The sequence below is a fragment of the Scardinius erythrophthalmus genome (genome assembly GCF_964197995.2).
Source record: "Scardinius erythrophthalmus genome assembly, chromosome: 21".
Taxonomy (NCBI): Eukaryota; Metazoa; Chordata; class Actinopteri; order Cypriniformes; family Leuciscidae; genus Scardinius; species Scardinius erythrophthalmus.
Genome location: NC_138241.1, coordinates 9,665,310 through 9,688,029, shown reverse-complemented (window position 1 = coordinate 9,688,029; position 22,720 = coordinate 9,665,310). Strand labels below are relative to the sequence as shown.

The 22,720-nt window shown below is 38.1% G+C and overlaps 1 protein-coding gene across 2 annotated transcripts in view; it reads right to left on the bottom strand.

Moving 5' to 3' along the window:
* Positions 1–22,720, bottom strand: part of LOC308681343 (CUB and sushi domain-containing protein 1-like) — a gene marked incomplete at its 3' end in the record, with an annotated part of 827,421 nt that overhangs the window by 510,076 nt on the left and 294,625 nt on the right. The window contains exon 2 of one of the 2 annotated variants that reach the window (XM_081350146.1): positions 2,333–2,549. In XM_081350146.1, coding sequence (XP_081206272.1) covers positions 2,333–2,549 — 217 coding nt within the window. Of the gene's footprint in view, positions 1–2,332; positions 2,550–22,720 lie in introns of those variants that run through there. The other variant, XM_081350147.1, reaches the window with a different exon arrangement.

Below are 22,720 nucleotides of genomic sequence, written 5' to 3'. Positions count from 1 at the left end.
CTTCTCCTCTATAGCCAGTCCATTAACAAGCCTGACCAGGAAGGGACAGCCTGAGAAGATCCAGTGAACTGCAGAGGCAGAGAAAGCCTTTTCCACCCTGAAGCAAGCTATCATCTCAGAACCAGTCCTACATGCCTTGGACTTCTGACAGTCATTCTTTCCTCAAACGGACGCGTAGGAGATCAGGCTGGGGGCTGTCCTTTCTCAACAGTTTGGTGAGAAGGAACACCCAGACATGTACTCACCGGCCCAGAAACAAGGTATGCAGCTGTGGAACGTGAAGCCCTCATCAAAGTGGGCAGTCCTGGAGCTTCAATACTATCTTTCCATCAACAGCCCATCAACATACACAATCTAGATATTGTAATCATTATGATCACAACTTGTAAAAATTGCTTTAATGAGCTCATTGCTTCCGCCTAAATTTGTCAGCTAATTGAATGATTTATATTATCTTAGAACTGTACATTTCTGACATACATTAACACAGTCACCTCTGATAACCGATTATTCAAAACTGCAACGAAGAAACATGCATTTTCTGTAAAGCTGCTTTGAAACGATCTGTATTGTGAAAAGCACTATAAAAAATAAATGTGAACTGAATTTAATAAAATTTTCTCCTCTGCGTTTTAAGTAACAGAAGGATGAGAGGCTGCACAGGATTTGTCTTGTTTAGATTTACGTCGACTGCACAAGCCAGTGGCATAAATCTGATCAGTTGTTTAATTGTTTTTGGAAGGGCTTGCAGCTACAAAGCAAAGGATGTCGGATGAGACATTAAACCGAGGTCCTGACTCTCTGTGGTCATTAAAAAAACCCAGGATGTCCTTCGAAAAAAAGAGTAGGGGTGTAACCCCGGCATCCTGGCCAAATTTGCACATTGGCCTCTTCCCCTCATGGCCTCCTAATCGTCCCCATATATATACTGATTGGCATCATCACTCCTCTCCACCAATAAGCTGGTGTGTGGTGGGCGTTCTGGCGTTTTATGGCTGCTGTCGCATCATTCAGTTGGATGCTGCACATTGGTGGTGGTTGAGGAGATCCCCCCATTCCATATGTAAAGCGATTTGAATACCCAAAAGCACTATATAAATGTAACAAATTATTCATTATTTCTATAACTGCTCAAGTGTTATCTAAGGGAGCATCTTTTAAAGATATTTGTGTGGCTAAAGGCACACTTTTATCAATTTTTATAAAACTGGTTTCCTGAATAGGGAACGAAACTCTGCGTAGCCTGCCATATTCCTTCATTTCTGCTTACTTCATCAAAATCTGAGGAGGGATGGCGTGGGCACTTCCTTATGAAGTGCTGGTGATGCAGTGCCCCGAGGAGTGCCATGGCGTGGGGGATGTTCCCATAGTATCAGCTACTGACACAATGTCTTGTTCCCTATTCAGGGAACCAGGGTTACATATAATCTAGACATTTTCTTTTTTTTCTTTTCTTTTTTTGTAAATGTGGACAACTTTTACCCTAACCCTAAATTTCATGCTGACTCTATTTTTGCTACATTGGAAAAAGCAATTTTCACACAACACTGTATGTATTCTTAAAATTTGCTTTGATAAACGTGTTTTTTAAAGAAAACGTGTAAAAAAAATTGGAAAAAAAAAGTCAGTCTGCTAAAAATAACTACCTTACACAAGTGCAATATTTGCTTTCTGCTTAACGTCGCTACTTATCATACTGTTATGTATGGGATGGGTCACATTTCCTAGTCCATGAGTCCATTTGTCTTTATGTAAATCATTGAATCAACCACTGACACTTAAAAGCATTCTACATCTACAGTATCCATTTCCACTGGGCTTGTGCACTTTTTTTGTTTTTGTTTCTCCTAATAATCTCTTAATCCATTTGACACTTGAAGCTCCAAAATTCAGCCCAATACATCCTTCTAAGCTTTCTCCAGGAAACATAAATTGACCCTTGACTGCTTCAAGAACTGCATTTGTGCTCCTGTTATACATTTCTAACAGGAATTTCACAGGAGTCTCTTCTTTAGCTGCATCTGACAGGCACTAGACCCACTGCCAATTTTATAGGATGGTGTTGTGTAATTTATATTTCAAGAAAGTGCAGTCATAAGAAATGATAATAAAGCACTTCCTGTCTCCAGTGTGAGGGTATTCATGGGCTCTGAGTATTTGACACAGTGCCTCCACTCATGGAAAAACAGAGAGAAACACCTTCAACAATTGCCATCCATATCTTTTACAAACAAAACAAAAAGCCATAAAAATGCATGTGACCATGCACATATGGCCAAAACAAAGGCATCATAAAACTATCATGACAGGAAGTATGGAGCATAGGCCTCACCTCATCTTCAGGTTGCCCGGCTGTGGTTGTCCATCATAGATGGAGACAATGTCAAAGTCCTCCTCCAGAGCGAAGGTGTGGAATGACAACTGTATCCTATTCCGCTCTCCAGTGACTATGATCCATGTACAGTTGGCATAGTTTGGGTAGCCGTGGGGAAAACCAGGACTCTCTATAGTTCCATTGAGACCTTGTATCAGGCCACCACAAGTCTGACCTAAGGACACAAAAACAGGAATTTACCTCCATTTGTCATTGCATATTTTCTGCATTTGCAAACTCTTAAGCTGTATATGTGTATTTCTGCTAACTTTTTTAATCAAAAGTTAGTCATAAAAAGTTAGAAGGTAAGAAATGTGCAGGTCATTGCTATACCATAATTGTACTTTTGGACATATATAGCACCTAGTATCCTCAGTATATTATTTTAAAGTATATATTTTTTCGGTAATAAGTAAGCCTACTCTTTTTAAAAGTATGCTAAAGTTTACATATTTTTCACAAGTGTAGTCCTTGTACAACAGATCATAGAAGAAACAACTTTCCTTATGATTGGCTTCACTTTTTTTACCTTTCCCCTCTAAGCACCAGCAACTCCATCCTGATATGTTCAGAAGTATATGTATTACATATACTGCATAATATGGAAGTTTAAATTGGTTATGAACACAGTTCATGTCAAAGATAATATGGGACAAGCTCAGTTTAGAATGTGTGATGAAAGTTGCCACAGCTAGCAAGCATGATGCGGTCAGTCCTGGTGTTTCTCAGAGGAAAAAAGCCCAAAATCCATTCCCCAATTTATAATTTAGCAGTCTGTGTGAGGGGTTACATTACTTTTTTCATACAAAGATGTGTTTGGAGATATATCAAATACAATGTGTTTTTTTTCCCACGTTGATCAGTAAAATGCATTTATTAATCAATGTCATGTTTGTTGTTGTTGTGTTCTAACAATTGAGTATCAGACTCTTACTCTTATCCAAACGCATTAATAAATTAGCCAAAATATGAAATTAATAGAAATGTACAGTACAAATTAAAAATGAAGAAAAAATAAAAAGGAACATGCAAGGGTTGGTTTTGTATAGAACTTTGTGAATGATGGCCATTCAAATTTAGTGGCACAAATTGTAATAATAGTTGGAATTCAAACTATACCCAAGTAAGAGGAGACCATGCCATGCAAGTATTTTCAGAGCACGCTGATCCTAACCAACAACATTAAAAAAAGCGATTGGCTTCATTAAAGGTGTAGGTGTATAAAGCTCAATAATCAGAGATTATATCATTGTCCTTTCAACCTCTCCTGTTTTTCTGCTGAAAGCAAAATAAGGCAAAATCGTTCCACCCTCAGTCAGGCACCATTAGCAAACGTTAAATAATGCTTGTGAGTGTATCTGCATATAGATGTTGTCATTGATTTCAATTTACTCTTGTTTTGATTCCTCAGCAGGGCTTTGTGTCAATCTCAAGTCATGCATAGCTGATTATGGCTGGTAAAGTGCACTTTTGTAGACCTCAGTAAAGCCAAATGACTCTGACAAGCTGGGAATGAAGCAAGCTGGACTCTTAAGGAAGTGGCATATGAATTAATTTAGGCCTGTGCTGATATAAATCTGTTGTGTAATTTGTTAAAATGTTTCTAACAATGTTTAAATCCAGAAAAATCAGCTAGTTTAACCAGTGTAACGGCCCGTGTAATTATGTCACCTGACAATGACGTCAAATCCGCGGTACCCTCGATTTCCGGTTTTGCTTCCGTAGAAATCATAGAAACACCAAAGATGCTTTAATATATTATGTGTTTTATTAGACATGTGAGCCACTGTTTGGATACATTTATCAGCAGAAAATCAATCATTAATAAGAATAATTAATCATTGTTATTTAGATGAACATGGTTAGTCTTATTGTTTGAATCTCGTTTTCTTGATTTACCGTGAATAACATGTTTGTACCATGCCTTAGAGTCCTGCACGGGTTCAGGTACCCACGGATTTTGCTCAAACGGGTGAGAAATATCCAACTGTGTCGGATACGGGTGCGGGTCGGGTCGGACACGGGGAAACACGGGTCTAAACGCGGGTTTAAAACAATCACATGCAAACGTAAAAATATATGCATATTTTTAGGAACACATCTACAAAAATATGCCTGTATTTCAAGTTGATAAAATCATTTAAAATCCACATCAGTTTATTTGTGCCCACGCGCCACGCCCTCCCAGGAATCTATAACGTATAAGCTACTTTCACTTTTAAAAATTCTTCATAATGGCGCGCGCGCGATCTGCTTGCAGACGTCGAGATGGATGCTGAGGAGTTGAAGAAAAGAATAGCTAGTGGAGATTGTAAAGTTGTCAACAATACGTCGTAAAAAATCTAGTCCAGTGTGTGGGAGAAATTTGTGGGACATGCATTTTCGTGTTGGATAGCCGCAAATGTGGAACTTCATCGCCAAGGAAGCACTTAGATAACTGTGGTAACAAACCAAGCAGTTCTATCGAACAGTATTTTTCAAATTTAACACTGTTAAGTATGTGTGGTGTGCAGGGCGTGTTTGAACCCAAAATTGTCAGATGTAGGCTAGATGAATTGCGTGGCAGATATAGTGTTGTAGCCGCGTCTGTTCGATTGGTAAAATGTTATAAGGTTACTCAGTTTTGTGGTAACGTTTGCCATGTTCTTCATGTACCGGCCTTTTGACAGCTTCGGAAGTTGTCCTTGTGTTAATTGTCGTGTAATAACTTTTGTATGACCTGGCAATAAATATTTTTGTAATTGTGTCTAGGCTATAATGTGGTAGTCTAAACTGATTTTATTTCGGGTGCGGGTCGGGTATCGTTCTATTTTAAGCGGGTCAGGTCGGGTGCAGATTTTATTTAGTGCTGCTGTCATAAAACGGGTCGGATGCGGTTTTAAGCACTGCGGGTACGGGCGGGTGCGGGTTTACAAAATCGGACCCGTGCAGGACTCTGCCATGCCTCAGAGACAACACAATTCTGTCAAGTGGCTAACATAGCATAATGAGAAAGAGCTTTTCTTTTGTTTGTAGTAACAGTAATACAATACTTTCTCCACCGTTGAATAAATTGTTTTAATTAATTGAATGCTGTTTATAAAATAAACAGTGAATGCGGTTTATAAAAAAGCTTTCCTGTAGCTCAAACAGTTGAGCGTTGACGTTTGCAACGCCAAGGTCATGGGTTCAATTCCCAGGCAAAGCCAGAACTGATAAGAACGTAAAATGTGTACCTTGAAATGCAATGTAAGTCGCTTTGGATAAAAGCGTCTGCCAAATGCATAAATGTAAATGTAAAAATAAACATAAGCAACAAAACGAAACGAGCGGTAGCGGCCAACTGCGGCATATATGCAAAATAAAAACAGCAATGCAAAATGTCCCAGGCTGTTGGCCCCACCCTGCTTCATACCACAAAAAGATTATTAAACATTTGACAGCCTACATTAGCACATCCATGAACATCATTTTTGTCTAAATCACCCATCGGATTGCTTTCCATCGGCTTTGGAGGTTGAAGACAACAACTCCCATGATTTCACCCTTATTCACGGCATCATCAAGCTACGCTTTTGTTGTTGTTATGAATAATCAACCTTTAGCAGCGAAACTTTCTGTGCCTTTAAAATATATTTTAATTTACCATTAATACTTGTAAATACATTTGGCAATAAATATCATCCATATTTTAAAGACAATATAATATAATACATTTTCATTCAAAGTGTCCGAAAACATTTACATTCAGTTCACACAATATTATTTCCATAATAAGTAGCTAGTCTGCAAAAGACTGTTGTCTTAATGTCTGATGCATAAAGCACACATAATGGGAAGCATTTCGGGAGTTCCAAAGTCGTTGTCACGGTCGGTGGCTGTGAAGAAGCGCACTACGAAGGAGATTCAAACTGACTTTTAATCTAATAGTAAACACAACACACAGGAGAAAATAACAACCACGTAACCATAAACATTCAAACAATGCAAGACAAGGAACCGACTGGAACTGAGGGCTTAAATGCATGGGCAAACAAAGGACCTACAGTAACTAGTTGATTAACACAACACACCTTAACAGACTACTCAAATCAATCAGAAACCAAAGTGACAAACAGGCAGGAAGCAGAGGAAAACTGAACTAACTAACAAAATGGAAAGCTAACATAGAAACACAGACATGAACAGAACCGGCAAAAAGAAAAAAAAAGAAAAAAAAGTGGAAAAAACTGTAGCTGAAAAAAAACAAACTCAAAACGTGATAGTCGTCATCTGATTGGATGAATACTAGGGGCTTCCCGCTTAAATGTGTGTGCTGTTTTCTCTAATGGTACATTTGGAAACAAAGTCGTCATGATGATGCCCTCATGGAAGAAGAAAGCCATTGTGTTTACAAATGTCACAATTAGCACTTATCAGGATCAACTAAAACTTAAAGCTGGATCTTCAAAAGTATGTGAAGTATGTTAAAGGCCCAGTGAAGTGCCTTGAAACGCTCAGCTTTGTATGATGCATTGACGTAATTTCCACTGAAACAGAAAGCTAAGGCGGGACATATTGAATGGCTCCTCCGCCTTTTCAAATAGCCAATAGCGTTAAGTTTACCTCACAGACTGCAAGTCGTACTTGACAGCACCATGGGAGCAAATCCGAGCAAATTCTAGACATTTCATTCTTAACCAACATACAGTTGCAAAACAGAATAAAACTTGAGCGTCTGAGCAACCGAACACATATCTTCAACCCATATTGCTCCGTGGCGCGTCAACGGTAGTGATGTCCGGTTCGTGAACGAATCCTTCCTTTGAACCGGTTCTTTTTTGTGAACCAGTCGAACTAGTTCACCAAATCAGACTGAATTGTTCAAAATAGTTTGCTTCTTAAATCAGCGCTGATCCACAGTTCTGTAAAGTTACTCGCTTTCGGATGTGTCTGACAGTCACTACGACTCGTAATAAACCAATATCCCGGAGTATATGTTACTCCAATAACTCTGACAGTTCACTGAACGGAGACATGTTGTGCTGAGAGAACTGATGAGCACGAGCAGCTGATGCATATACTACTGAACATTCCGGTACAGCCACGGTCGCTTTGGCCAGGTGGTATTTATACCATAGAGGGAGGGACGCTGTAGGTTCTAGAGAGCATTTGATTGGACAGAAGATGTGATGAGAAGCTGAAGTTTGCGGTGATGTCATAAAAATCCGTGATCCATTTTAGCGAAAGTGAGAGACTGTAAGTTTTGAATGCTGATATCTCCTAAATGTGAATTTTGTCATTGTTTTGGAACACACCAGTTTATTCATCACCTTAAGATTAACATATTCATACTAAGAGCTAAAAAACTTTAATTTTGATTTCAGGGGGCCTTTAACTTCATGGCACAGACTCTTGAAAAGACATCCAAGAGTTTTACACACCGCTCTGTAATTGTAGGGACATTGACTTTATATGTTCATACCCCTAAACATGGTTGGTTGCTTTACATGTCAGTCAGGCAGCCTCTTGTGTGATCCTTGGCCAAAGCTGCTTTGGAGTCCAAACCTTCTGCTATGAGTCTGAAGGCAGAACCTGATTTCACCAAGTGTAACATGTTCCTGGATCATCATCTTTGTTGATCCGGGAACAACATTCCATTCAACCAGTCTGATCTGACGGACAAGTTTACAGTTTATGTCAAGTTTATGTAAAGTTTAGGCTTACAAACAGGGTTTGGTGTTTCTACATCAGTGTTATTCACCTATCATTTTACTCTGATTTTAGGGATAACTTATGGGTAGGGTTAAGTTTAGGGGTCTTTAGGGGCCATATCCCTGGTTAGGACTAGATTTTCAGACAAGATTGTTGATCCAGGATAAACAGCAGCAGCTCATTTGCATTTAAAGATACATGCACCAAAACAGGTGAACGTAATTTCACCAAGAACCACATGTTCCTGGATTAACATCTTTGTTGATCCTGGAACAACTTTCCAATCAACCAATCAGATTTGAGGGACAAGTTTACAGTTTATGTCAAGTTTAGGCTTAGAACCAGGGTGAGGTGCTTCAACATCAGTGTTATTCACCTATAATTTCCCTCTGATTTTAGGGAAAAGTTATAGGTAGAGTTAGGTTTAGGGGTAGGGATAGGGTAAGGACAAAAGTTTGGGACAGGAATGTTATTCCAGCATCAACAAAATATGTTGATCCAGGAACATGTCTTACTTGGCAAAATCAGGTGCCCCACGAAAACACGCTGCAAAAAAAATGCTTTTCTTACTTAGAATTTTGTCTTGTTTCCAGTCCAAATAACACAAAATTCTTAAATCAAGATGCATTAGGGCTGCACAATTAATCACAATGAAACCGCACACGACTTGGCAAAGACTGTGATTATTTTCTGCACAGCTTGTCAGTGCAGTGCGGCTGAACGGTAGTGAATGTCGCTCCATCTGAACGCCAGAGGGCGCTCTCACGCAGACACGCCAAATATGCCCTGCCACAGAAGTACAATCACACACATCATTCCAGGAAATCCCTATCGCTGTAGCTGAATAAACAGAAGATTGAAATGCTTTGATTGATTAAACATGACTTATAAACACACAACTGCCTTATTCTTTGTAAGAAGCCACACCATCTCACAGAAGGATGTTCGACTGTCGTTATGAAGTGAGTTTGGAGTAAAAGCATGTTATTATGTTGTCTTTTGTTGGACAAGAGGTTCATAAATGCTACTCATATTTGGAAAGATGTTTGATGCGTGTTTCTTTGTCAAATGCATGTTATAAGTGACTCAAACTCACAGTGCTTTCAGATGGAGCAGCGTTTAGAGCTGAGCACATAAGGTCCGCATAAAAAATAAATCGCAGCCTTTCCGATTTTAAAATCGCGATAAGCCAAATTGTGCGATTACATGGAAATTGCGATTAATCGTGCAGCCCTAAGATGCATTTACTAAAGTAGTAAAATGCCATAAGAAATTATGTCTTCTTTTCTGGGGAAAAAATCAAAATGAAGTGAGTTCAGAAAAATAATAAAAATAATCCTAATTCAAACGGAAACAAGATTATTTTTCCACAATTACAAACTGAACAACATTTGGAAAACTCTATCTAAACCTTATTTATCTTGTTGTTGTAATGAGTGTCCTCCCACGTTGATACTTCTTGTTCTGTTTACCGTTTATCGAATCTAAGTAGGGTTGCCAACTTAAGGAAAGGAAAATAAGGGACATTTGTGGTTGTTTATAGGAAAATAAGGGACAGAATAATGGGCACTAAAAATAGTTGTACTGTACCACACAGTGCATTTCATTTCAGCATCTGCATTTAAATATGTGTACAAAAGATGTAAAAGGTTCTCAGACAAATACATTTGGGTCATTTCGTGGAAAAATCAACCAAATTTCAGAAACTTTCCCGGTTCAAATTTTTGATTTTGTTAAAAGAAATATTCCGAAGACAGACAAACGTAAATAAAGAAGAAAGCCAAAATAATAGGCTACATGTGATTGATGTATATTTACTGAGTAATTTACAGTTTTGTAAAATGGGTCAAAATGACAATTTCCACCGGGGTGGATACACCCAATAAAGTAGAGTGGCCTTTTATTGAAGCCAGCCTAAGGCACACCTGTGCAATAATCATACTGCCTAATCAGCATCTTGATATGCCACACCTGTGAGGTGGATGGATTATCTCGGCAAAGGAGAAGTGCTCACAAACACAGATTTAGACAGATTTGTGAACAATATTTGAGAGAAATAGGCCTTTTGTGTACATAGAAAAAGTCTCATGAAATGAAAAATGGGGGCAAAAACAGAAGTGTTGCATTTATAATTTTGTTCAGTGTACTTCTGTGAGTGGCATTTTACACATTTGTGACAACTTGTCTGCAGCTTCAAATTCAGAGTACAGGTTTGTGACTATTGTCTGCGATTGCACATTTCAACATTCAACGTCAGATTTTTATTTTACAGTTTTCACATTGGAGCTGTGAGAATATTTATTATAGAGATGTCTTATTGATCAAAAGTTCAGTATGGTGTACCACAAGGCTCAGTACTAGGACCGTTTGCTGTTCACTCTGTACATGCTACCCTTGGGTAGGGCTGGGTACCGAGTTCGATACTTTTTAGGTACCGACCGAATTGCCTCGATACTATCGAGTATCGAAAAATGACTTGTTTTTCGGTACCAGATTTCGATACCTAAGGGGTTAACTTGTCAACGTCAGTGCTCAAACAAATACATATGAAATGCACAACGACACGCCTAAAGTCGCTCACGCACATACACGCAAACTCTACACACACGAGACGCGCGGAGCTCTCTGCGCACATACTCATATGAGACGCGCGCGCACACAAACTGTCCACGCACATTCTCATATGAGACGCGAGCACACACACACAAACTCGCGCACATACTCAATGAGACGCGAGCACAGTCACACACACTCACAATACCCTAAAGATGTGGAAAAGTCGATCAAAAGTGTGGCTACATTTCTCCAGGCTCGATGCCAACAGCGCGCGATGCAGTATTTGCAGTAAAATAATTGCTGCAAAGACCGGTACCGCGACAGATATGATGAAGCCCTTAACAGTGCACGGAGTAAACATAAGAGCAGAAAGTTGCTCCGTCTTTGACTGGTAAATGAAGAGATACCTTGTTGATCACTCTGACAGTGCTTATATTGCAATTTACTGAATGTACACTGCCGTTCAAAAATGTGTTGGTCAGAATTTTTTTTCAGTAAGGATGCATTAAAGTGATCAAAAATGACCTTAAAAGATTTGTAATGTTACAAAAGATTTCTGTTTCAAATCAATGCTGTTCTTTTGAATTTTTTATTCATCAAAGAATCATGAAAAAATGTATCATAGTTTCCAAAAACTGTTTTCATATTTCTGAAGGATCATGTGACACTGAAGTAATGATTTTGAAAATTCAGCTTTGACAACACAGGAAAAAATTACATTTTGAAATATATTCAAATAAGATTTTAAATTGTAATACTATTCCACAATATTACAAGTTTTACTGTATTTTTGTTTAACAAATTCAGCTTTGGTGAGCATGAGCTCTTTATAAAAAAATATTTTGTTCCTTATGTATATGTATAAGGAATATTTTGTTCCTTTGTGCTTTTTTTGTTCCTTTGTGCACTGACTAAGGAGGAGAATGAGTCAAACTGAAAAAATAAAACCAAAGTTTTTCTGAGGTAATGTGTTATGTAATCTTGTTAAAATGGATTTCATAAAATTGGTATCGAAATAAGTATCGTTCAGGAACCGGTATCGAAATCAAGGTATCGGTATCGGTATTGGTATCAAACTTTTTTTAACGATACCCAGCCCTACCCTTGGGAAGCATATCATTCGGAAGCATGGCATTCCGTGGCATTAGCATGGCATATTTTCACTGTTATGCTGATGATACACAGCTCTATATTTCTTCATACCCTGACAAAACTTACCAATTCACAAAATGAACAGAATGCATAGCTGATATAAAAACTGGATGACTAGCAATTTCCTACTACTTAATTCTGAAAAGAAAAAACAGAGATTCTAATTATTGGACAAAAAACTTCCTCACGTAATAACCTAGAATACTGTCAAACAATTAATGGCTGCTCTGTCAAGTCTTCGTCGTCGGTTAGGAACCTGGGTGTGCTCTTTGATACCAATTTTTCATTTGAAAGTCACGTGTCTAGTATCTGTAAAACCGCATTCTTTCATCTTAAAAATATATTTAAATTATGTCATATGCTCTCAGTGAAAAATGCAGAACAATTAGTTCATGACATCAAGCCTAGATTATTGTAATGCTATTATGGGTGGTTGGACTGCATGCTTAATAAACAAACTACAGCTAGTCCAAAATGCAGCAGCTAGAGTTCTTAGCAGAACCAGGAAGTATGACCATATTAGCCTGGTTCTGTCAACACTGCATTGGCTCCTTATTAAACAACGTATAAATTTAAAAATATTGCTGATTACTTACAAAGCACTAAATGGTTTAGCTCCCCAGTACTTGGGCAAGCTCTTAACGCATTATAATCCTTCACGTCTATTGCAATCTCAAAATTCCGTCCAGTTGATAATACCTAGAATATCAAAATCCACTGCTGGCGGTAGATCCTTTTCCTATTTAGCACCAAAACTTTGGAACAATCTTCCTAACATTGTCCGGGAAGCAGACACACTCTGTCAGTTCAAATCCAGACTAAAAACGCATCTCTTTGGCCTAGCATACACATAATACATTATAGACTTCTATAATTCAATGTTAGGCTGCATAGATAGATTAGGTCAGCCGGAACCCGGGAACACTCCCCATAAATCCTTATGTACTTGTTACATCATAAGAAGGATGGCGTCTACGCTAATATTAGTCTCTCTGTTTATCCGAGGTTTACTGCAGTCCTCCAGATCCAGGCCGTATCCAGATCTGAAGAAGGACCTGTGCCTGGACACGATGACAACGCAGTCCTTAAGTGTCAACCAGTCCCTCCCCTGTCGGGATAATTCCGGTTCGCGTGGCTACACAGACGCGACAAAAAAAGAATTCTGTATTACAAATTTTTATGGCCAGACAAGTAGTTTATTGAGGGATGATTTGTATAGAAGGACTACACGCCTTACCACATATATATTAAAACGCGCATACCTTTGGACTGAATACGTAATGCGCATGTGCGCGACATCTGCGTTTTCGCAGGTTTGCGTTTTTGAGGTTTGCGCAGAGATAACGGATAATCGTTTGCACCTTCGAACCTATTTCAGGGAGGGTGTTCTCGAGACACCAGGCACTGTTTTGTGCGGATGGGTGGCCGGAGCGTGTTAAGGGTTTTCCAGTTAGAATGGTGTTGTGTTAGCAGTCCCTAAGTTAATAACTAATGATCTTCGCAACGGAAGTGAATCAATCAATCAAAACTAACTTTAGCTGGACAATAACTTTATCCTACAGCTGTTGTAAAGCCTAAACAATCTGTTATGGTAATTTCCTATTATCACTTTAAAGCTGCTTTGAAACAATCCATATTGTTAAAAGCGCTAGGCTATATAAATGAAGGTGACTTGACTTGACCTCATTGGGACCAACCACACTGTGGCAGTGCAATTGTAATCAGCTAGAGGCTGTCTACACTGGACACATCAAAGTGAATCTTCCAAAACCTTTTGGTCAAAAATAGTGCAAACGCATGTCAGAAACAGAGTGGGGCATCTGCCGCTGGCGTCTTTTGATAGGATGTTGATTAAAAAAATTTAATAACTTCACATTACTTATAATTATTATTATTATTTTTTTTTTTTTTTTTTTTTTTTTTATTTCCTCCACTCTAAAAAAATATTGGGTTATTTTTTTCTACCCAAATCCTGGGTTGAGCCTTTGGGGTCATTTTTTGTGTTATTTTTTCAGTGTTTGGGTAGTTTTTGTGTAACCCAGCTCCTGGGTCAGACATAACAACCCAGTGTTTGGGTAGTTTTTGTGTTACCTAGATACTGGGTCAGACATAACATCCCAGGGGTTAAGTTATTTATCGATTTTTGCAACCTCTTCAAGAGAGAGCAGTGCTCCCTCAAATTAGTGCATGTCTTCTGTAAAATACAGGTTTGTCTGTGTACAATTTGTAATTGTGCTGTATATCGTTTAATTTTAGGAACATACAGCGTCACGATGTGAGTCACCTAAACGAGTGTCACTTGACTCGCGTCGGTCTTTTCGCATGATAAAAAAATGCCGGATGCCTTGCATAAAATTTTACAATTTTATTCAAAAAGAAACAGAATATAAATCTAAATACTTAGGATGTTAAAATATGTTCTCAGAACAGTACACTGTTTGTTTATGGACAGGTTACGGAGTCAGACACAGCATATTTTGGCTACGAGTGAAACGCAGGGCGGTGGGCTGAACATGATACAAGCTCCGACACGAGGTCCAGCATCCTTACGGTGGAAACGGGATAACAGAGACTGGTCGATTACACTTGAATTACTTCTAAGCGTTTATTTTTTTACTTCTTATATTTGTTAAACAAGCTTAAATGTAGGCAATATGTATCAACACTATATGAAATATGCTATACTGTAAAAATGTATCGAAAATAAAGGAATTATCATTCAAACCAGAGTTGTGGAGTATTTTAAAAAAGTTAATCCGTAAGTTTTTAACCCAGTGTTTTTTAGAGTGTCAAATTGATTTGAGTTGGGTTTTACAGTATTCTCTATTTTATTTGTCAAGGTAATAAATGAAATAAATTCAGATCTACTTATTTTTTTTTTGCTTATGCATTTACTCAATTCATAAGGTATATATTTCAATGATTTCACAGCTTTAAAATGTACTCAGCATTTTTTAAGTAGTTTAATAAGTAAGTATTTAGAGTGCAATCGACATCAGACTCCATCAAAGACAATACATCAGCAAGATCACCAGATGTTGAGTAGATGACAACATTAGCTAAATCAGCTATGATTAAGCAGTACGAACATTCGAATGGGGGCTCAGAACAAGGATTTGAAAACAGCAGGGTGAAATAAAGCAGGTGTTTCTGCAGATTTCAGAGTGAAAAAGTTGACAGTACACAGATGGGATGTGGCGTCTCTGTGAAATGTTGACACTCATTGAGCATACAAAATATGGCTAAAGCTGAGAATAATTTATCTCAGCCATCTGTAAGTTATGGCATTTCCATTCAGTTTAGGCCGTATATGTGAATTACTATATATGGCATATACAGTATAAATGGACATTTCTGTAGTGATGTTCAAGCATTTGGGCTAGCAGGAAATAGCAATTCATTGTAACCTTATATACAGGTCATAAGTCATTCCAAGTGGAGTCAGGCTTTAAGTTGAAATTAACAGTTATTACAATGAAATGAAAAAATGAAAAAAGTGTAAGAAAAGAGTGTGATGAAAAAAATATTTTAAACTATCCAGGTGGACTATTTTATTTACAGTTTCATATTTCCTGTCCTTCTCTGTCTTCTGTTTATTTAAATTATTTCTTTATTCATTAAGGTTTCATACAACTTAAAAAATTGCACTATAATAACAAAATCAAACAAACTATTCATGAAACATGAGCAGAACAACTTCCCACTTAGGTACAAAAAGTTCCAAATGGTCAGCCTTGTCAGTGGCTATGTTTACACTGCAGCAGATCTCAGTCCTTAAAGCCGAGTTCACACTGCACGATTTTCAAAGTAGTCGGGTCACTGTTCATTTCACACTGCACGACTATCTGGGGTAACATTCAGTCACTGCTGTCGGCGACGGAAGGTTTCACACTGCATGACTTTACAAAAGAAAGAATCGCCGACAACTTCTGTCTGGTCCGCAAACTACATTTCACAACCAAACTGATAAAAATGTAGCCTTACTACGTCAAGACTTCGTACTTCCGCTCAATTTCAGTTCGCTTCTGTACTCAGTCTGAGATGGCGACCTATCTCCCAGTTTTCCTCCGGCCTCAAAACAGCCGGCCAATCAACGAACAGAGGGCGGGCTGAGAGCTGTGACGTAGACGCTAAGCGCCAAGTTTAAGATTTTAGTGTAGGTTAGGGAAATCAAAAACGACGCGGATATGGAGACACGGGATACAATTCGTTCTGTTGTGGAGAATATTCCCGGCATTTGCAAACTGAACCCCGAACAAGACCATGGTGATGGCAAGTCCATGGCCTTCCTCTGCTTTTTTTATGGTCCTTGTTGTTTTAGAGGGTGTATCTCGGTCTCTTTTATCTGTCTCCTTTCTTTTCCAGTCCTTAAATATTGCCATGCCATGCTGTAATCTTGCAATTAAGTTGCAGCATTTCCGACAGACTCGAGATGAACAGAGCTGTGTTTAACAGAACTAATTCTAACTTTGACAGTAACTGTTGGCTGCAAATATTTTCTTGTTTCTCTCTATTGTCAAATATTAGTTTAGAGGCCTGATTGTACCGTGGATGCGTAGATTTACTTCACACAATCTGCAAAAGTCGTTCACAGCCATAATCACTCCGGTATTTCGCTAGATGGTTTTGTTTTCGCATCATACATGTGTTTACAGTGGAAGTTCGATGCGGCTGAGCATGCGCATAACACACGTCATAACCGTTATGTGATTGGCTTACGGGGTAACCAATGACTTTAAACTTCAGACAAGAAAACGCTTTTCAATTATGCCCTTCCACACTCTGTCTACGAAGCAAAGCGAAGTAGCAGAGTTTGGTATTACCAGTCTAATAAAAAATGATAAAAATGATAAAAAATGATAAAAATGATAGCCTGCAAGAAGATTTGTGATCCAAATTGTCTGTGCGCTTATTTCATGGCAGCTGCCTCACAGGTGATATGACTGGGCTTACTTCATATTATACTGCTTCAGTGATAGGTTAACAGTAATGGAATGTGTCTCTGCATAATAAGGGTTATGTCTGACCTGGTGCTGTCTAAATAAGGGTGCCGTCTGACCAGTTAGCAATGGAAACAACCCCAGTTCCTGACTCAAGTGTTTTGTTGACCACAGTATGTTGCCACAAAATGATTACAACAGTTGCCTTGTTAGTAGGTTAGAGCACAGTTGTTCAAGGTCACCCATCCTACAGTATCTAAGGGCAATCATCTCATGTGGCATAGGCTATAAATAGCGTGGATATGATGGCAGTTGTTGGCTTTGATCTACTTCCTCCAGGCATCTATGATGTCATGTGAGTGTCATGATAGACAACATGTTGGTTGTCTCATTGTAAATTGTGGTCAAATCTGTGTCATGATAATATCTTGTCTCAGGGGGAAATGCAGTGAACAGTTTGGATCATGTTCACTGCCCTGTTTGTTCAATGCTGTTGTTTCTTTAGAAGAATTTCTCTGCAGGTGTGTCTTGTCTACAATTAGTACTGTATGTGACGGCGATTGCTGCTGAACATGCACAGGCTGGTGGTGTTTCTTCGGAGCGACATTCACTTGTTTCCAATTTTATGCATGGGACAGTACGGCTGATGCTTTTTTTGTCCTAGGCTGCACAATTCATTGACTTCTGAAATCATGGTACTGCAAATCGATTATTTAAAACTATAACATGCTTTCATAGCGTCTTTCATTCTGTTTAAGTTTAACCAGCATGGGTGTTGTTCAAGACCATGATGTTGCTTGTTAATTTGGTGTTCAAATTGCTGGATGTTTTTCATTTCGGTTCATTTTGATCAAAATTTTTATTTTGTTCTTCCCGGTGTGCTTTCCAGTGCTTTGATGTCTCCTTTCTAAAAGTTTACCAGTAATAATGAAATGAAATAAAAGACCAGTTATTTCTATAATGAGATTACAATGTGGTAATAAGCTTTGAAAATAATAATCAAAACAATCACTGCTTTTTTCCTCTAGAGAAAAATAGCATAAGTTTATCATTGATTTGAGTGCTGCACTTTTACCACAACTCCTATTATAATCAATGACACTGTCTGCACAGCTCAATGGATTCCTTATTTACATCGTGTCTACACTGCATTCATTAAAGTGCAAAAATCACATTGCAATGGTGAGATAATCAAAATGTAGTAAATGTTTTTGAATGAGTTCCACATGTAATACTTATTTCATTTGCAAAGATGTTACCCAATCATAGCAGTAGGTCTTGTAAAATTATGTAAAATACTACTAACATTATACTTACAACTCAGGAAACTTCATATAATAATAAAAATTGCAGTCCATTGTATTATTGCATTTCTGCAGAAAAAAATTACTTATTTTAGTTTTTAGTTCTTATTAGTCTTTTTCAAAGAAACATTGATAGAACAATAAATGTCTCATGCTCAAGCATTAAATATGATTTGATGAGCATTTCCATTAATAGATGCCACATTTTAGTTATTGTGTTTTAGTTAAATGCTTCAATAATGTAGCAATAAAAAGCGAGACAATCGCGCTGGTGTGACCACCGACCCCAGAGGGTTAAATTAAATGTATTTTGTATGATCTACAGAGCCATCAGTGTTTAAAAAAAAAGTTATTCATCTTATCCCAAAGTCTTTTCATTTTTTTAAAAGATGTCAATGAAACAGCTTGTAAAAATATCTCACATAACATTACATTTACCTCAGAATACTCATTCAATTCCCAGGAACTATATAGTTAGTAAGAAAAAATTTACTCTAGAGAAAAATGTTTTGCAAAAAAAATGCACTTTATTATAAATTAATTAGATATTTTATAGTATATCTTTAAAAGTAATCATTATAACGTCATCATTATAAAAATGGCCAAATCAGTTAAAATTACTTAACCTTTAATAATAGTTTGCCAGCTGACAGGGTTCCCTGTATTAGTTTTTTTTTTTTTTTTTCTTGAGAAAAATAACATACTATATTCATGTATCTATCCAAATTAATTCATACTGAATCATCGAATAGCTTATTAATCAAATTAAAAGCCCATCTAGCACAAGTAGTGGGTCTAGGAAATGACATGAAATTGCAGCCCAAACCATCACTGATCCTCCCCCGTACCTTACTCTGGGCAAGCAACAGTCTGGCTTCTTTAGCTTCTTCTGCATACCATAACACCATGTCTACACCGGACACGACCATTGTTGCGTCGCAACAGCTATAAGTTGTCCGCACTGGATGCGACAAAAAGCAACCATAGAAAATGAATTTGTCCTTCTCAGAAGTAGTGCAGTTGCTTAGAGTATGTCAGAAATAGAACAGGGCATCAGTTTACTGTCGGGAAGCAAAGACAGCGTGGACAGCATCACTGATTATAATGGGTTCTATTTGCTTTTGTCGCTTCTTGCCACTCGCATCTGGTGTAGACAAGGTGTGTAACACTCCCGGATGTGGGAAAGACGGTAAAGGTGGACTCATCAGAGAACAATACATCCTTCATATTGTCCACAGCCCAAAATTCCTGCTGCTGGCATCATTGAAACTGACATTTGACATTAGCACAAGTGACTAAAAGTCTGGCTATAGCAGACCGACCATGAAAATGTACCCTGTGTAGCTCATGACAAACAGTTTTGGTCTAAGTGCGCATTTAATTCTGCAGTGAGTTGGGCAGCTGTGGATTAAGGTTTTTTGGGTACAATCTGGGTTATTACATAGACATCCCTTTCAGACAGCTTCTTAATGCTTCCAGTGGTTCATCCTTCATATGCCAACATTAGCCTGGATACCACGGCTCTCAGTACACCATAAAGACTTGCTGTCTTGGCCTCCAGGCTGCGCATATATAGGTGTGAACTGTCCAACACTATATTGGCCAGTGTTTCAGTTTCATTGTCCAACCCCTGTGTATGTATATCAGAGCATGTGAGCGGAGCGTTAATATTTGTTCCAGAGCAGAGAGAGCCTTTCTGAAGGTTCCGGTCCGCTCGCTCAGTCCACTTAGGGCCGCTCGTTCAACCCAGAATGTTCTTTATGATATGCTGGTTCGAGAATATGTGAAACAACCAATAGGTCTCTTCAAAACTGTAAATGAATAGCTTATGAATCAAATTCAAATTCAGGCAGCACTCACTAGTGACTGGAAGAGTCATTGCCAGGGGAGTCTTGCACAAAATTACTTATAGTCAGTAGAATGTCTGTTGGGGGAGGATCAAAATAAAGTGTTAACATATTAACATGTTAACACATATTAAGCAGACAATCTACTAATACTCTACCATTACTCAATGAGAGAGAGTTAACAAGTAGGTCAAACGTTTCTTATAGTCAACAGAATGTCTAAAGGGGACCATCAAAATAAAGTGTTACCAACAAAAGTTTTGTTTGTGCGTATCATTAAAATTAATGAATGACAGGCATACTGCTTTAAGCTATAATTTGTCTAATATTCCCTGGTGTACATGGTAAATAGACTTTAAAACTTTTCTCATTTTCCATTATTAAATTGCATTATGATTGCATTGTTTTGGCCATTTTGTATTGGGTATTACAAATCCCATATGATCCAGCCAGAGTGCCTGAAAACTATATGGAATAAACGTATGATAAAGTTACAGTATGTCATATGCGGCTTGACTTTCATCCAGTTCTCAATTCAATCTTAATGGCAAAATCTTTTATTATTGCTTTAACTAACTCTTATTTTGCTGACAGTGCTAAAAAAAAAAAACTATGTTGAACTTAATTACTATGGTAACCGTACCATAGTACCGAAACAGCTCTCGTTAGAGTCACAAATGATTTGCTCTTATCATCCGATCGTGGTTGTATCTCTCTATTAGTGTTACTCGATCTTAGTGCTGCATTTGACACCATCGACCACAACGTTCTTTTAAATAGATTAGAACATTATGTTGGCATTACGGGAAATGCACTAGCATGGTTTAAATCATACTTATCTGACCGTTATCAGTTTGTAGCAGTAAATGATGAGATGTCTCATCGATCACAAGTTCAGTATGGCGTACCACAAGGCTCAGTACTAGGACCGTTGCTGTTCACTCTGTACATGCTACCATTAGGAGATATCATTAGGAAACATGGCATTAGCTTTCACTGTTCTGCCGATGATACTCAGCTCTATATTTCTTCAAAACCTAACGAAACTTATCAATTCACAAAATTAACGGAATGCATAGCGGATATAAAAAATTGGATGACTAGTAATTTCCTACTTCTAAATTCTGAAAAAACAGAGTTTCTAATTACTGGACAAAAAACTTCCTCACGTAATAATCTAGGATACTGTCTAACACTTGATGGCTGCTCTGTTAAGTCTTCGTCGTCGGTTATGAACCTGGGTGTGCTCTTTGATACCCAATCTTTCATTTGAAAGTCACGTGTCCAGTATCTGTAAAACTGCATTTTTCCATCTTAAAAATATATCTAAATTACGCCATATGCTCTCATTGACAAATGCGGAACAATTAGTTCATGCGTTCATGACCTCAAGGCTAGATTATTGTAATGCTCTACTGGGTGGTTGCCCTGCACGCTTAATAAACAAACTACAGCTGGTTCAAAACGCAGCAGCTCGAGTTCTTACCAGAACCAGGAAGTATGACCATATTAGCCCAGTTCTGTCAAAACTGCATTGGCTCCCTATTAAACATCGCATAAATTTTAAAATATTGCTGATTACTTACAAAGCACTGAATGGTTTAGCTCCGCAGTACTTGAGCAAGCTCTTAACGCATTATAGTCCGTCACGTCTATTACGATCTCAAAATTCCGGCCAGTTGATTATACCTAGAATATCAAAATCGACTGCTGGCGGTAAATCCTTTTCCTATTTAGCACCAAAACTCTGGAACAGTCTTCCTACCATTGTCCGGGAAGCAGACACACTCTGTCAGTTCAAAGCCAGATTAAAGACACATCTCTTTGACCTAGCTTTCACATAATGCATTATAGACTTCTATAATTTAATGTTATGCTGCATAGATTAGGTCAGCCGGAACCGGGAACACTTCCCAAAAATCCTGATGTACTCGTTACATCATGAGAAGAATGGCATCTACGCTAATTTTAGTGTCTGTGTTTATCCCAAGGTTTTTCCTGCAGCCTGCCGGATCCAGGCCGTATCCAGATCTGACGAAGGACCTTCACCTGGACCGATGACAACGCAGTGCTGAAGTGCCAACTAGTCTCTCCCTATGGAGGATCCCACTACCACTCTACAGATAAGGCGTTGTCGGGAAAATTCGTCTCACGGTCCTACCCCAAAGCAACAAATAAAATAAAATTCCTTATCAAAATTTATAAGGAAAGACAAGTATTTTGCTTAGGCTTGGCTTGTAGGGAATTCCAAACCTGCGTATATTCAAACGCACATAACTATAGAACCCATTCTAAATGCGCTTGTGAACGCCATCAGCGTTTCTCACAGGTTCACGTTTAAAGTCTGTGTAGAGAGAATGGTGTCGTCTTAGCGGCCCCTAATTTAATAACAAATGATCATTGCGACGGAACCAAATCAATTAAAACTAACTTTAGATGGAAATAACTTAACTCTGCTGTAAAGCCGAAACAATCTCTGTTACCTTAAATTATACGCTTATCTCTGTAAAGCTGCTTTGAGACAATCTACATTGTTAAAAGCGCTATATAAATGAAGATGACTTGACTTGACTTAATTATCTTTGCTTTAAGCAACTCAACAAAATGTCCATTCAAAATAAATCCCAAATAATGCTGACCATGGATAGATCACAGAAGAATGATGTAGTGATTTAAAATCACTACACTGCATTATTGTTTTCTTGGCTTTAAAGCATTACAGAGATTAATATAAAAGCCTGCATTGACAAAGTCAATCTGCTCTGTCCTTGCAGAGGACCACATTGAAATGCAGAACTAGAAAATCAGCATTAATTGTCTTACCAATAGTACTCTGTATTGATTTGTAGGTGTTATCACCATAGTAGACAACTT